The following is a 15299-nucleotide window of genomic DNA, read 5'->3' as shown; positions in this document are numbered from 1 at the left end:
GTGGCAGGACATATTGAAAGTGTTGAAGGAGAAAAACCTGCAACCAAGATTACTCTACCCAGCAAGGATCTCATTCAGATTTGATGGAGAAATTAAAACCTTTACAGACAAGCAAAGCTGAGAGAGTTCAGCACCACCAAACCAGCTCTACAACAACTGCTAAAGGAACTTCTCTAGGCAAGAAACACAAAACAAGGAAAAGACCTACAATAACGAACCCAAAACAATTAAGAAAATGGGAATGGGAACACACATATCGATAATTACTTTAAATGTAAATGGACTAAATGCTCCCACCAAAAGACACAGATTGGCTGAATGGATACAAAAACAAGACCCATATATATGCTGTCTACAAGAGACCCACTTCAGACCTAGAGACACATACAGACTGAAAGTAAGGGGATGGAAAAAGGTATTTCATGCAAATGGAAACCAAAAGAAAGCTGGAGTAGCAATTCTCATATCAGACAAAATAGACTTTAAAATAAGGACTATTAAAAGAGACAAAGAAGGACACTACATAATGATCAAGGGATCGATCCAAGAAGAAGATATAACAATTGTAAATATTTATGCACCCAACATAGGAGCACCTCAATACATAAGGCAAATACTAACAGCCATAAAAGGGGAAATCGACAGTAACACATTCATAGTAGGGGACTTCAACACCCCACTTTCACCAATGGACAGATCATCCAAAATGAAAATAAATAAGGAAACACAAGCTGTAAACAATACATTAAACGAGATGGACTTAACTGATATTTATAGGACATTCCATCCAAAAACAACAGAATACACATTTTTCTCAAGTGCTCATGGAACATTCCCCAGGATAGATCATATCTTGGGTCACAAATCAAGCCTTGGTAAATTTAAGAAAATTGAAATTGTATCAAGTATCTTTTCCGACCACAACGCTATGAGACTAGATATCAATTACAGGAAAAGATCTGTAAAAAATACAAACACATGGAGGCTAAACAATACACTACTTAATAACAAAGTGATCACTGAAGAAATCAAAGAGGAGATCAAAAAAATACCTAGAAACAAATGACAATGGAGACACGATGACTCAAAATCTATGGGATGCAGCAAAAGCAGTTCTAAGAGGGAAGATTATAGCAATACAATCCTACCTTAAGAAACAGGAAACTAAACAACCTAACCTTGCACCTAAAGCAATTAGAGAAAGAAGAACAAAAAAACCCCCAAAGTTAGCAGAAGGAAAGAAATCATAAAAATCAGATCAGAAATAAATGAAAAAGAAATGAAGGAAATGATAGCAAAGATCAATAAAACTAAAAGCTGGTTCTTTGAAAGGATAAACAAAATTGATAAACCATTAGCCAGACTCATCAAGAAATAAAGGGAGAAGACTCAAATCAATAGAATTAGAAATGAAAAAGGAGAAGTAACAACTGGCACTGCAGAAATACAAAAGATCATGAGAGATTACTACAAGCAACTCTATGCCAATAAAATGGACAACCTGGAAGAAATGGACAAATTCTTAGAAAGGCACAACCTGCCAAGACTGAATCAGGAAGAAATAGAAAATATGAACAGACCAATCACAAGCACTGAAATTGAAACTGTGATTAAGAATCTTCCAACAAGCAAAAGCCCAGGACCAGATGGCTTCACAGGCGAATTCTATCAAACATTTAGAGAAGAGCTATCACCTATCCTTCTCAAACTCTTCCAAAATATAGCAGAGGGAGGAACACTCCCCAACTCATTCTACGAGGCCACCATCACCCTGATACCAAAACCAGACAAGGATGTCACAAAGAGAGAAAACTACAGGCCAATATCACTGATGAACATAGATGCAAAAATCCTCAACAAAATACTAGCAAACAGAATCCAACAGCACATTAAACGGATCATACACCATGATCAAGTGGGGTTTATCCCAGGAATGCAAGGATTCTTCAATATACACAAATCAATCAACGTGATACACCATATTAACAAATTGAAGGAGAAAAACCATATGATCATCTCAATAGATGCAGAGAAAGCTTTTGACAAAATTCAACACCCATTTATGATAAAAACCCTGCAGAAAGTAGGCATAGAGGGAACTTAACCTCAACATAATAAAGGCCATATATGACAAACCCACAGCCAACATCGTCCTCAATGGTGAAAAACTGAAAGCATTTCCACTAAGATCAGGAACAAGACAAGGTTGCCCACTCTCACCACTCTTATTCAACATAGTTTTGGAAGTTCTAGCCACAGCAATCAGAGAAGAAAAGGAAATAAAAGGAATCCAAATCGGAAAAGAAGAAGTAAAGCTGTCACTCTTTGCAGATGACATGATACTACACATACAAAATCCTAAAGATGCTACCAGAAAACTACTAGAGCTAATCAATGAATTTGATAAAGTAGCAGGATACAAAATTAATGCACAGAAATCTCTGGCATTCCTATACTAAGGATGAAAAATCTGAAAGTGAAATCAAGAAAACACTTCCATTTACCATTGCAACAAAAAGAATAAAATACCTAGGAATAAACCTACCTAAGGAGACAAAAGACCTGTATGCAGAAAATTATAAGACACTGATGAAAGAAATTAAAGATGATACAAATAGATGGAGAGATATACCATGTTCTTGGATTGGAAGAATCAACATTGTGAAAATGACTCTACTACCCAAAGCAATCTACAGATTCAATGCAATCCCTTTCAAACTACCAATGGCATTTTTCACAGAACTAGAACAAAAAATTTCACAATTTGTATGGAAACACAAAAGACCCCGAATAGCCAAAGCAATCTTGAGAACGAAAAACGGAGCTGGAGGAATCAGGCTTCCTGACTTCAGACTATACTACAAAGCTACAGTAATCAAGACAGTATGGTACTGGCACAAAAACAGACAGATAGATCAATGGAACAGGATAGAAAGCCCAGAGATAAACCCACGCACATATGGTCACCTTATCTTTGATAAAGGAGGCAGGAATGTACAGTGGGAAAAGGACAGCCTCTTCAATAAGTGGTGCTGGGAAAACTGGACAGCTACATGTAAAAGTATGAGATTAGATCACTCCCTAACACCATACACAAAAATAAGCTCAAAATGGATTAAAGACCTAAATGTAAGGCCAGAAACTATCAAACTCTTAGAGGAAAACATAGGCAGGACACTCTATGACATAAATCACAGCAAGGTCCTTTTTGACCCACCTCCTAGAGAAATGGAAATAAAAACAAAAGTAAACAAATGGGACCTAATGAAACTTCAAAGCTTTTGCACAGCAAAGGAAACCATAAACAAGACCAAAAGACAATCCTCAGAATGGGAGAAAATATTTGCAAATGAAGCAACTGACAAAGGATTAATCTCCAAAATTTATAAGCAGCTCATGCAGCTTAATAACAAAAAAAACAAACAACCCAATCCAAAAATGGGCAGAAGACCTAAATAGACATTTCTCCAAAGAAGATATACAGAGTGCCAACAAACACATGAAAGAATGCTCAACATCACTAATCATTAGAGAAATGCAAATCAAAACTACAATGAGATATCATCTCACACCAGTCAGAATGGCCATCATCAAAAGATCTAGAAACAATAAATGCTGGAGAGGGTGTGGAGAAAAGGGAACCCTCTTACACTGTTGGTGGGAATGTAAATTGATACAGCCACTGTGGAGAACAGTATGGAGGTTCCTTAAAAAACTACAAATAGAACTACCATATGACCCAGCAATCCCACTTCTGGGCATATACCCTGAGAAAACCATAATTCAAAAAGAGTCATGTACCAAAATGTTCATTGCAGCTCTATTTACAATAGCCCAGAGATGGAAACAACCTACATGTCCATCATCGGATGAATGGATGAAGAAGATGTGGCACATATATACAATGGAATATTACTCAGCCATAAAAAGAAACGAAATTGAGCTATTTGTAATGAGGTGGATAGACCTAGAGTCTGTCATACAGAGTGAAGTAAGTCAGAAAGAGAGAGACAAATACCATATGCTAACACATATATATGGAATTTAAGAAAAAAAAATGTCATGAAAAACCTAGGGGTGAAACAGGAATAAAGACACAGACTTACTAGAGAATGGACTGGAGGCTGTGGGGAGGGGGAAGGGTAAACGGTGACAAAGCGAGAGAGAGGCATGGACATATATACACTACCAAACGTAAGGTAGATAGCTAGTGGGAAGCAGCTGCATAGCACAGGGAGATCAGCTCGGTGCTTTGTGACCGCCTGGAGGGGTGGGATAGGGAGGGTGGGAGGGAGGGAGATGCAAGCAGGAAGAGATATGGGAACATATGTATATATATAACTGATTCATTTTGTTGTGAAGCTGAAACTGACATACCATTGTAAAGCAATTATACTCCAATAAAGATGTTTAAAAAAAATAAAATTAAAAAAAAAAAAGACATACAGATGGCCTAGAGGCACATGAAAAGGCTCAACACCACTAATTATTAGAGAAATGCAAATCAAAACTATAACGAGATATCACCTCACACGTTAGAATGGCCATCATCAAAAAGTTTACAAACAATAAATGCTGGAGAAGGTGTGGAGAAAACAGGAACCTCCTACACTGTTGGTGGGAATGTAAATTGGTACAGCCGCTATGGAGAACAGTATGGAGGTTCCTTAAAAAACTAAAAATAGAACTACCATATGACCCAGCAATCCCACTCCTGGGCATATAACCATGGTTTGAAAGGATACATGCACCCCAGTGTTCACTGCAGCACTGTTTACAATAGCCAAGACATGGAAGTAACCTAAATGTCCATTGAGAGATGAATGGATAAAGAAGATGTGGTACATATATACAATGGAATATTACTCAGCCGTTAAAAGACTGAAATAATGCCATTTGCAGCAACACGCATGACCTGGAGATTGTCTTTCTCTTTCTGACTTAGTATGATAAATATATGATATCACTTATATGCTGAATCTTTAAAAAAAGAGATGATACAAATGAACTTATTTACAAAACAGAAACAGACTCACAGACTTTGAAAACAAACTTATGGTTACCAAAGGGGAAAGGTGGGGGAGAGGGATAAATTGGGAGTTTGGGGTTGATACTTACACGCGACTATATTTTAAATAGATAACTAGCAGGGATAAATTGGGAGTTTGGGGTTGATATTTACATGCCACTATATTTTAAATAGATAAACAGCAAGGACCTACTGTATAGCACAGGGAACTCTGCTCAATATTCTGCAATAACTTATATGGGAAAAGAATTTGAAAAAGAATAGATACATGTCTAACTGTTTAGGTGCTGGACACCTGAAACTAACACATCAACTATATACTCCAATATAAAATAAAAATACTTATAAAGAAAACTTACCTATTAACTATTCTTCAGAAATATTCTTAATGGCTACATAATATTAAAATACGTGTTTGTACTATAATTTGTTTATCTAATTCTGTATTAAAAATACTAGGCAGCTTTTAATATTTCTCTATTCTAAAAAAAGCCCCACATAATCTTTGTGACTTTGGTGCATATTACTGGATTGATTTATATAAATAATCTTGAAGCTCTTGATAAAGATTGCCAAATTACTCCCCAGAAAAACTGAAGCAATTATATTCCCAGTAGCAGTGTTTGAGAATATCAAAATTACTACAACGTCATGGACCCAGGCTCATGTACATTTTGGAAATCTTTGTCAATTTGATAGGAAAAAGGTACATTTTCAAATTCATAATGTTTATTAAGTCTCAAACATTTAAAAAATAAGACAGCATTTTTCTCTTGTATGCCATTATATTTTAGAAAAATTTTAAATTGAAATAAAAATTTATATACTCATAAAAGATAAAAAAATAATTCTGTCCTCAGAGCTGAAGAAGGCTTTTGTTTTTCTTCATTTGACCCTTCCCTCTTCTTCCCTTTATTCACTTGCTCTTTCCTTCTCCTCTTCCTTTGGTAACAGGAGTGTAGGTCTTGCTGTGAAGGGATGATCTGCAATGTTGAGTTACCCACCAACCACACGAATGCGGTCTTTGCTGTGATGCATGCTCAGAGGACGTCTGGCAGCCGTGCCCCTGCGCTCCACCTACCAGTGCTGGCCTGGGCCTTCATGCTGCTGTTGATGTGATACCACCATTCCCGGGCGAGGCAGAGACCAGCCCTCTAAAGCACAAGCCAACAACTGTGTAAACAGTGAACTTCGGAGTGAAGACCCATCTTGCACTTGGTGAAGAATGCTCACCGGACCCCAAAGCAGAAGCCAGGTGCTTAGCTGAAATGCTCCTGCACGAGGCCACTGAGGAAGGGGACTTGGCAGGGACTGAGGGATGTTGTGGATTTTATATTTCTTGATCAAAGGGGCTGCATTTAGTCACTTCTGCAAGGAGAGTCTTGCCAGCATCTACTACGGGCAGGTTCAGTAGCCTGTATTGTCCCCACCTGACCAGGCCTGGAGCAGAAAGGACTCCTTGACTGATCAACTCCTTCAGGGGCTGCTGGATCAGACCCTCTCTTTTCTGTGATTAGCTCAGAGCATCTCTATGAAATATAACCCTTCTCCAATAAGAAAGCAATTTCCCTGCCAACGGTGCAGTCAATAAGGGCAACTACAAGAAGAAAACTTCCAGTGGAACTAATATGAAACCCATTTGCTATTGTGGGGGGGAAATAAAACTTTTAAATTATACAATGTAAAATGCATGCCTATGTGTTTCTTGGCCGATGTGGCGATCTCAGATGAAACATTAACCAGTGTCATAAGGGAGGCTAATCGAAGTTATGTGTTCATGCACCACAGGTGATATATTCTAGCTTAAAGTATAAAATTCTATGCCATTGTGACATAGTTTTTTCTTTTGGGTGAAGGACCCTTCTTAGGATGCTAAATGCAAAATTAGTGAGTTGAGAAGGTGAGGAAACCTCTCTGATCAAGGAAGATGATACCTTATCATGTGATGGACCCTCAAAAGTAGCAGCTTAAAGACAGAGAAACTGGCACTAGTGTCCCTCTCCCAGTCAACCTGTCTCTGAATGTCAGGGCCACTAAGAGAACCTTTCTAAACACATGCTAAAATGTTTGGTCCCCTTGTCTTCTCTTTCCTTCTTATAACACAGTCCCAGAACTTCCAATGAACAACTTCTGTTTCTAGAATCCTAATTTCCTGCCTTTACACTTTGGGGTGACCTTTAAACACTCTGCCCTTGTATGTATAGTGAGGGGCTAATGAAGTGTTTGTTTTTTTTTAATTGAGCATCTACCATTAGAATCCTGAGTGCTCCGTAGAATCCACTAACGATGCTGTCCTTGCATGAGCCACGCGGGCTCATCTATGGTGGGGGTTGGCAAACTACGGGCCATGGGACAAATACATCTCACTGCTCTCAGTCTGCCGTAGCAAATAGGCTGTTGACCAGGTGGCTTAAACTAAAACATGTCATCCTCACAGTTCTGGAGGCTGGGAAATGCAAGATCAAGGTGCCAGCAGATCTACTGTCTGGGGAGAGCTCTCTTCCAGGTTTGCAGACTGTGGTTTTCTCATATCCCCTCAGGGCAGAGTGCAGAGAGTGGGCATAAGGGTACTAATCGCGTTCATGAGGCTCCACTTGCATGACCTAGCCAGCTCCCAGAGGCCCCACATCCAAATACCACCACATCTGGGATTTAGGCTCCAACACATGAATCTGGGGGAGACAGATGCTCACTCTCTAGCAACTACCTATTTCTGTGAACACAGTTTTATTGGAACACAGCCATGCCTATTCGTTTACCTGTTGTCTACAAGCTTCTTTCCTGCTACAACACCGAGGATGAGTAGATGCAGCAGAGAGCATCTGGCCTACGAAATCTAAAAGATTTACTCTTTTGCCTTCTACAGGAAAAGCGTGCCGACCCCTAACCTCTGAAATGGCAGAAGTGCCTTGGGAGAAAGCTGCTCGCTTTACCGGGACCGTGGTGCTCACGGGGGTTCCTCAGCCTCTGCAGTGGCTTTTGCCAGCTCACTTTCCTTAGATGCATCCAGGAATGTTTCTCCGTTTTGATTGATTGTTCCACTCCTTTGATTCAGCCTCTCAGTAGTTACGTGCTGTTGGAAGGTGCCGAGCCGTCTGTTTCTTCTCATCCTTGACACACTGGGAGAGTCTCTTCCTAAGGCTCTTTAGCTTCCAGTACAACAGGGAGGAAGCAGACATCGTTACCTCCCCGTCTCTGGCTGAAACCCCAGACTCACCTGGAAGCATCCGTTTTGAAGCCTGATGTAGATTTATCCTGCCTTTCACTCAGCACCTTGAAGTATTTGAGTTTTTATCGCTTATGCTTGTTTGAAATTAATTATGTATGGCTTCAGTTGGAACATTTTAATAGCATCTTTGGTGGGTGTATTTTTATTCCTCTGTGTAGTTGACGAATTGGTTAAAAAACCATTAGCAGCCAGTATTTTTTTCTGATTTTGTTTCTGCTTTCTAGATGAATGATCTTTCCTTTTTTTTTTCTTTCTTGAGGAAACATCTTAATTTTCTCTTCTTCGCCCCACACGTTTTGTTTTCACGGATTGCCCTCCTTACCTTACCACCGCTCCACTGAGCATTTAAGATAGGGCTATGCTGAGCAAAAGAGAGAACACACAGAGGAAACAAACGCCCGCAAAGGCAGCTGGGTGAGTAGGGGTGCCAGATTTACAAATATTTAAGAGCATGGGATGGCCCATTAAATTGGAATTTCAGATAAACGACAATTTTTTAGTATAAGTTATTCATGAACTCGTAAGTGTGGCTCATCTAAGGCAAAGTTTTCAAGTCCCTGTAATCAGAACCTTCTGGGTAACTTCAAAACAATACAAATTCCCAGGGCATCCTGGAGACACTGACTCAGTAGATCTGGGATGGGAGCCCAAGCCTAACCCCAATAATTAAATGTGAAAGAAAAAGCTCCCAGATGATTATGACGCTCAGCCGGGTGTGTTACCCTTGACCTGAGAGGTTTATTCCTCTTTCTGAAGCCCAGTCTTTGGCCACATAATAGAAGTGCTGATGAATAGTAAACATGCTCACAAGTAACCTGGGTTGGAGCTGTGGTTCTCATTGTGGTCTCCGGACCAGCAGTGTCAGCATCACCTGGGAACTTGTTAGAAATGCAAGTGCTCAGCCTCCATTCTAGGCCCATGGAATCAGAAATTCTGAGGGTTCAATCTGTGTTTTAATGAAGTTTCCGGGTGCTTCTCATGCACACGCAAGTTCAAGAACCACTGGACCAGAGAAGTGCTTCCTAAATGTCTTCTGTAAACGGGTCCTTGGTGGCTGCATGAAAATCACTCAGGGAACTTATATTTAAAAAAAAAAAAAAAATGAAAATCAGACTCTCAGGCCCCAAATCCAGAAAGTCAGCTTCTTTTTGTTGGGGCTGAGTCAGAAAATCTGTATTTTTATACATTCCTCAAGTGATTCTGATACATAGCCATTTGGGGAGCCACTAAACTAGAGAATGACAGATGGAGGTGACTTACGGACCGGAAGGCCCAAACTTTTAACACCTGACCTGGAAAGCCCTCTGCATTATAAATGGACTCTGTGTGATGTCTCCAATGTAACTGTTTTAAAACTAGAATCCAAAATTTAATTAGAGTCCATTGCATGGATTTTTTTAGTCCATTGAATAGTGACTTAGAATGGCCAAGTGTTCCAGACCTCAGATTCATTTCATTTGCTCCTAATGAGCAAGATGATGAAAAGTACCTTGTCAAAATGTCCATTGAAAACTGGAGTAGTGAGGGCATGAGGGTATGTAGGTTTGTTCTTGTAAAAGAGACAAGGGGATTAGCTATGAATATGAGGAGTGTGTGAGGGAATGACCTGTCAAAGGTCCATTTTGAATAGATCTACATTCTAGAATAAACTGAATTCCCATGCATCACTTTCTGAAAAAGAAAAAAAAAAAAGGTACAGAACACATCTTTTCCTTGCTGTGTCTAAACCCTCCCCAAATCCAACTCTGAGTGAAGTTAGCAGCCAGAAATTACAGGTATTGTTTTCCATACAGTCTGCATTCTGCTGTGTCAGTCACTGTGTAAAATACATCTCCTAAGAAAAGGGAAGGAGGTGGGTCAGTTTCCCTTTCTCACTGGGAGAAAACTTATAAAGCTGTGCAAAGCGTGAAATAAGCAGTATGAACCGGCACGGACTTAGGAACTGGGAAATATCTCACGTGTAAGAAATTACTAACTCTAATGCACGATTTTTGTGACGTCAATTGCCATGTTATGAAACTTTGCTCTGACCTTTGGATCTTGGACATTTTACTTTTCACCTAGATCTTGGTCACTGACTCTTTGATTTGTGGAGGGTTTCACTGTGATGCTGGATATGTCAGGGGACAAAGCATGCCAGAGGACAAACGTGAACAGTGGATGCACAAAGGTGAAAGTTGTAGAAACTGGAGAGAAAATGGCTGTCGTAATTTCAGTCTGCCTTTAGGCATAGCTCCACGGCTGTGCACCCGAAACAGTCTAGCATCTTCCTATCACACCTCCCACTTCTCCTTTGGCCTTCATAGTTCTGTCTCCTCCCCCATCCCCCTCCCTCATTGCCTTGGCCTCTTTTATCAGATGCTGAGGCTAGGAGCTGAGCTATCTACGGTGTAATCCAGAATGTGAGTTACTCAGAGTGTAGGCTGTGAAAAATAGGGCTTTCACAGCTCAATCCCAAGAATACTATTCAAGGAGTCCGGGAACCTGCATGTTGAACAAGCATCTATCTGGTCATGAATCTGCTGATTCTGATACTGGTAGTCTGAGGGCATCATCCTTACAAACAATAACGCAGGGCCTCAGTATAAGGCTGTAGAGGCTTTACTGAGAGCATCCACCATGCAACTCCTAAACCTCCATATCTGGACTCTTTTGGTCTATGAGAATTGGTCCCAGTGAAGGGGCTAGGAGCAACTGGAGGACACCGTGGCTTGGCAGAGCTGCCCTGTTGGGGATGGTCCTGGGAGGCCTGGACAAGTGGGACCTGCAGGAAACCTGTACCTCTTCTAGCCAAGCAGGATGTCCAGCGTTCTGACCACTGACTAGACTCCCTGCAAGTCATGGCTGTGTCCGCAGCAGGAGCAACACGAAGCCAAGGGCAATGGAGCCTGTCCACAGAGGCTAAGCAGAGACGAAAGACCAGATCCAACTCAAATATTCTCTGAAGGAGGATAAGCAACAGGGGGCAAGCAGGTCCTGGAGACAGACTCTGTCTAGGAGAGTACCTTTTAGAGAGTGATGTATCCATCCGGATGACTTCAACTACAAATAACAGAGAGGCCCAATCAAATTGGCATAAATAAATATGTGGCTCACACAACTAGAAGTCCAGAGGGAGAGTGGGACTCAGGGTGGACTTAACTCGGTGGTTCTAGCTCCGTTCTCTGCTGTTCTTTTGGCTCCAGCTCCCCCATGTCCTCTGGTAAGGAGGTGGCACAGCTATCCCATATGTCCCAGCCAACATCCGGGGAAGAGACAGAGGGATACTACTGGACACATGCCAGGAAGTGAAAGTCTTCACCCAGGCTCCCAGCAAATCACAAAGGAAGCCAAGGAAGATGTGGTTACGCACGGCTTAGTACAGCTGAAGAGAGATCTCTGTCCCCTGAGGCATGTGTGGTGCACGGCAGAGGGTAGATAAGCTGAGCAAAATAGGAATTAAAGAGGAGGAAGGAAGAAATGGATCTGGGAGGGCAGCCAGAAATGTCTGCTCCAGATTCCCACAGTCTGAGGCCACGTCAGGAGGCAGCTGTTAAGGTGGCTGAGAAAGTGCTCATGTGTTAGAGAGAAGCCAGCCAAGCCCTCTGAAGCTGTACAGACTTGCCCTAACCCCACAGCTAGTTGGTAGCAGACCCAGACAGAGAAACTCTGCTGCCTACTGCAATTTCCACCAAGTTCTCTTCTGATTAATGTAGGCTGTACATCTGCACAGAGTGGAGAGAGTATTCAGCACTTCCCAAACTATTCTGCAAGAGAAGCTTTTCTTTCTTGAGTATCTGAGTTCCACAGAACACACTCTGTTAAGCCAACACCACTTTGCAAAGGTAGAGAAATATCGGGGGGAAACTGCAGAACTCGGGGGATGGGGATGGAACTGACCCCTAAAATAAGTGGCATATCCTAGGTGGTTGGTGAACACATGCTAAGTGCACAAACCTTGACTCCTTCAGAAACACTCACTGCTCCAAGAGCTCGGGCTCCATTCTATATAGACTTGTGTCCATTATCTGTAGGTGAGCAAAGGCAGAAAACTAAGACACTGCCTTAAAAACGGGCAAGATGCTTAAAAAAAAATTCTTCTCTCATGTTGTTGACCTATCAGTGTCCTGAACTAATTTTGATCCCACTCATGGCATTTTTATCTAGCTCTGAAGGGCCCACTACTCCTTAGGACTCAACTGTAAATCAATCTGGAAGGCACTGTTTTCTGAGGATTATGTATTCCTCTCTTTCCATATGCCCTTTGAAGAATTATCTGAAGTAGTCACTTGTTATTTTAAATATTTTTAGATTATGAAATTAATCTTTAGTCAGAGATGGGTCCTGAATACTAAGTACTTATCCTTATTTTAACTAATGAATTTAGACCAGAATTTACTAATAGACTGAAGATGCTTTTTTGTCAGAGATGTGGACATACTCTCAAGGAAAGTCTTTATCTCATCTAACAAAAGAAAATGAAGATAGGATCTTCCAGGTTGGTGAACGCATGGAGGCTCAGAGAGGGCAAGGGAGCTCACACCCCTTCCCACAGCCTTGCCTAAGCATCTTTTACCATAAACCACTTCCCACTGGCCACAAAGCTCTACCCATGTGTCAACAGTGATGTCCATCCACTATGATGCCTTAACTTGTACCTCTGGGCACTTGCTCAGGTGAAGGGAGGAGACAAGATGGTGGAGTAGAAGGACTTGAGCTCACCTCCTCTCATGAAAACACCAAAGTCACAAGTCCTGAACAACCATCGACAAAAAAGACGGTAACCTACCAAAAAAGATATTCTACAGGGCTTCCCTGGTGGCGCAGTGGTTGAGAGTCCGCCTGCTGATACAGGGGACACGGGTTCATGCCCCGGTCTGGGAAGATCCCACATGCCACGGAGCGGCTGGGACCGTGAGCCATGGCCACTGAGCCTGCGCGTCCGGAGCCTGTGCTCCGCAACGGGAGAGGCCACAACAGTGAGAGGCCCGCGTACTCCAAAGACAAAGAAGAAGCCACAAAGAGATGGTAGGAGAAGTGCTTTCACAATATAATCAAATCCCATACCTGCCAGGTAGGTGACCCACAGGCTGGAAAATAATTATACCACAGAGGTTCTCTCACAGGAGTAGGAGTTCTGAGCCCCAAATCAGGCTCCCCAGCCTGGGGGTGTGGTATTGGGAGGAGGAGCCCCCAGAACATTTGGCTTTGAAGGGCAGCAGGGTTTGAGTGCAGGAGCTCCACAGGATTGGGGGAAACAGACTCCACTCTTGGAGGGGGCACACGAGATTTCATGTGCACTGGGACCAGGGCAAAGCAGTGACTCCATAGGAGCCTGGAACAGACAGACATGTGGGTCTTGGAGGGTCTCTGGGGGAGAAAGGGTTGGCTGTAGTTCACTGTGTGGGCAAGGACACTGGTGGCAGAGGCCCCAATGGACGTTCATCAGTGTGAGCTCTCCTGGAGTTCACCAATGTGGCACCAAGACCCGGCCCCGCCTAACAGCCTGCAGGCTCCAGTGCTGGAATGCCTCAGGCCAAACAACCAACAGGGTGGGATACAGCCCTGCCCACCAGAGGGACAGGACCCAGCTCCACCCATCAGTGGGCAGGCGCCAGTCTCTCCCACCATGAAGCCTTCACAAGCCCCTGGACCAACTTCACCCACGAAGGGGCAGACACCGGACTACAAACCTGCAGCCTGAGAAACAGAGACCACAAACACAGAAAGCTAGATAAAATGGGACAGCAAAGAAATATATTCCAGATAAAGGAACAAGATAAAATCCCAGAAGAACAACTAAATGAAGTGGAGATAGGCAATCTGCCTGAAAAAGAATTTAGAGTAATGATAGTAAAGATGATCCAAGATCTTGTAAAAAGAATGGAAACGTAGATCAAGGAGATTCAAGAAATGTAAGACCCAAAAGAATTAAAGAACAAACAGAGATGAACAATACAATAACTGAAATGAAAAACACACTAGAAGGAATCAACAGCAGAATAAGTGAGGCAGAAGAATGAATAAGTGAGCTGGAAGACAGACTGGTGGAAATCACTGCTGCAGAACAGAATAAAGAAAAATGAATGAAAAGAAATGAGGACAGTCTAAGACATCCCTGGGAGAACATTAAATGCACCAACATTTGTGTGGAGAAGGAGGAGAGAGAGAAAGGGCCTGAGAAAACATTTGAAGAGATAATAGCTGAAAACTTCCCTAACATGGGAAAGGAAACACTCAAGGCCAGGAAGCACAGAGAGTCCCATGCAGGATAAACCAAAGGAGAAAGACACCAAGACACATATTAATCAAACTGACAAAAATTAAGACAAAAAATATTAAAAAGCACAAGGGAAAAGCAACAAATAACATACAACAGAATCCCCATACAGTTATCAGTTGATTTCTCAGCAGAAACTCTGCAAGCCAGATGGGAGTGGCATGATATATTTAAAGTGACAAAAGGGAAAAACCTACAACCAAGAATACTTTACCCAGCAAGGCTCTCGTTCGCATTTGATGGAGAAATCAAAAGCTTTACAGACAAGCAAAAGCTAAGAGAATTCAGCACCACCAAACCAGCTTTGAAACAAATGCTAAAGGAATTTCTCTAGGCAGAAAAGAAAAGGACGCAACTAGAAACAAGAAAACTACAAATGAGAAAGCTCACCAGTAAACGCAAACATAAAGGTAGGAAATCATCCACAAACAAATATATCAAAACTAGAAACTGTTGAGGAGAGTACAAATGCAGGATATTGGAAATGCATCTGAAATTGAGAGACCAGCAACTTAAAACAATCGTGTATATAGGTATAGACTTCTATATCAAAACCTCATGGTAACCACAAACCAAAAATCTACAATGAATACACATGCAAAAAAGAAAAAGCAATCCAAACACAACTCTAAAGATAGTCATCAAATCACAAGAGAACAAAAGAGAAAGGGAAGAAAAATGACCTACAAAAACAAATCCTAACAATTAACAAAATGGCAGTAAGAACATACATATCAATAATTATCTTAAATGTAAATGCTCCAACCAAAAGACACAAACTG

General features: G+C 41.6%; 1 protein-coding gene and 1 long non-coding RNA gene across 4 annotated transcripts in view; one reads left to right on the top strand and one right to left on the bottom strand.

Moving 5' to 3' along the window:
* The window catches only part of LYPD6B (LY6/PLAUR domain containing 6B), a 206004-nt gene extending 199288 nt beyond the window's left edge, over positions 1-6716 (top strand). For both annotated transcript variants that reach the window (XM_027131604.1, XM_027131596.1), the window contains one exon: positions 5984-6716. In XM_027131604.1, the coding sequence (XP_026987405.1) occupies positions 5984-6148 (165 nt within the window). In that variant the 3' untranslated portion in view covers positions 6149-6716. The remainder of the gene's footprint in view (positions 1-5983) is intronic.
* LOC113633439 (uncharacterized) overlaps positions 1-15299 on the bottom strand; it is a 142946-nt gene that overhangs the window by 38647 nt on the left and 89000 nt on the right. The window lies entirely within an intron of this gene.

The sequence above is a fragment of the Aethalodelphis obliquidens genome, unplaced genomic scaffold (assembly GCF_003676395.1).
Source record: "Aethalodelphis obliquidens isolate GAN/ISIS:26980383/991018 unplaced genomic scaffold, ASM367639v1 scaffold2, whole genome shotgun sequence".
NCBI classification, from domain to species: Eukaryota; Metazoa; Chordata; class Mammalia; order Artiodactyla; family Delphinidae; genus Aethalodelphis; species Aethalodelphis obliquidens.
The sequence above is the reverse complement of the archived record's forward strand: the minus strand, read 5'-3'. Positions and strand labels throughout refer to the sequence as shown.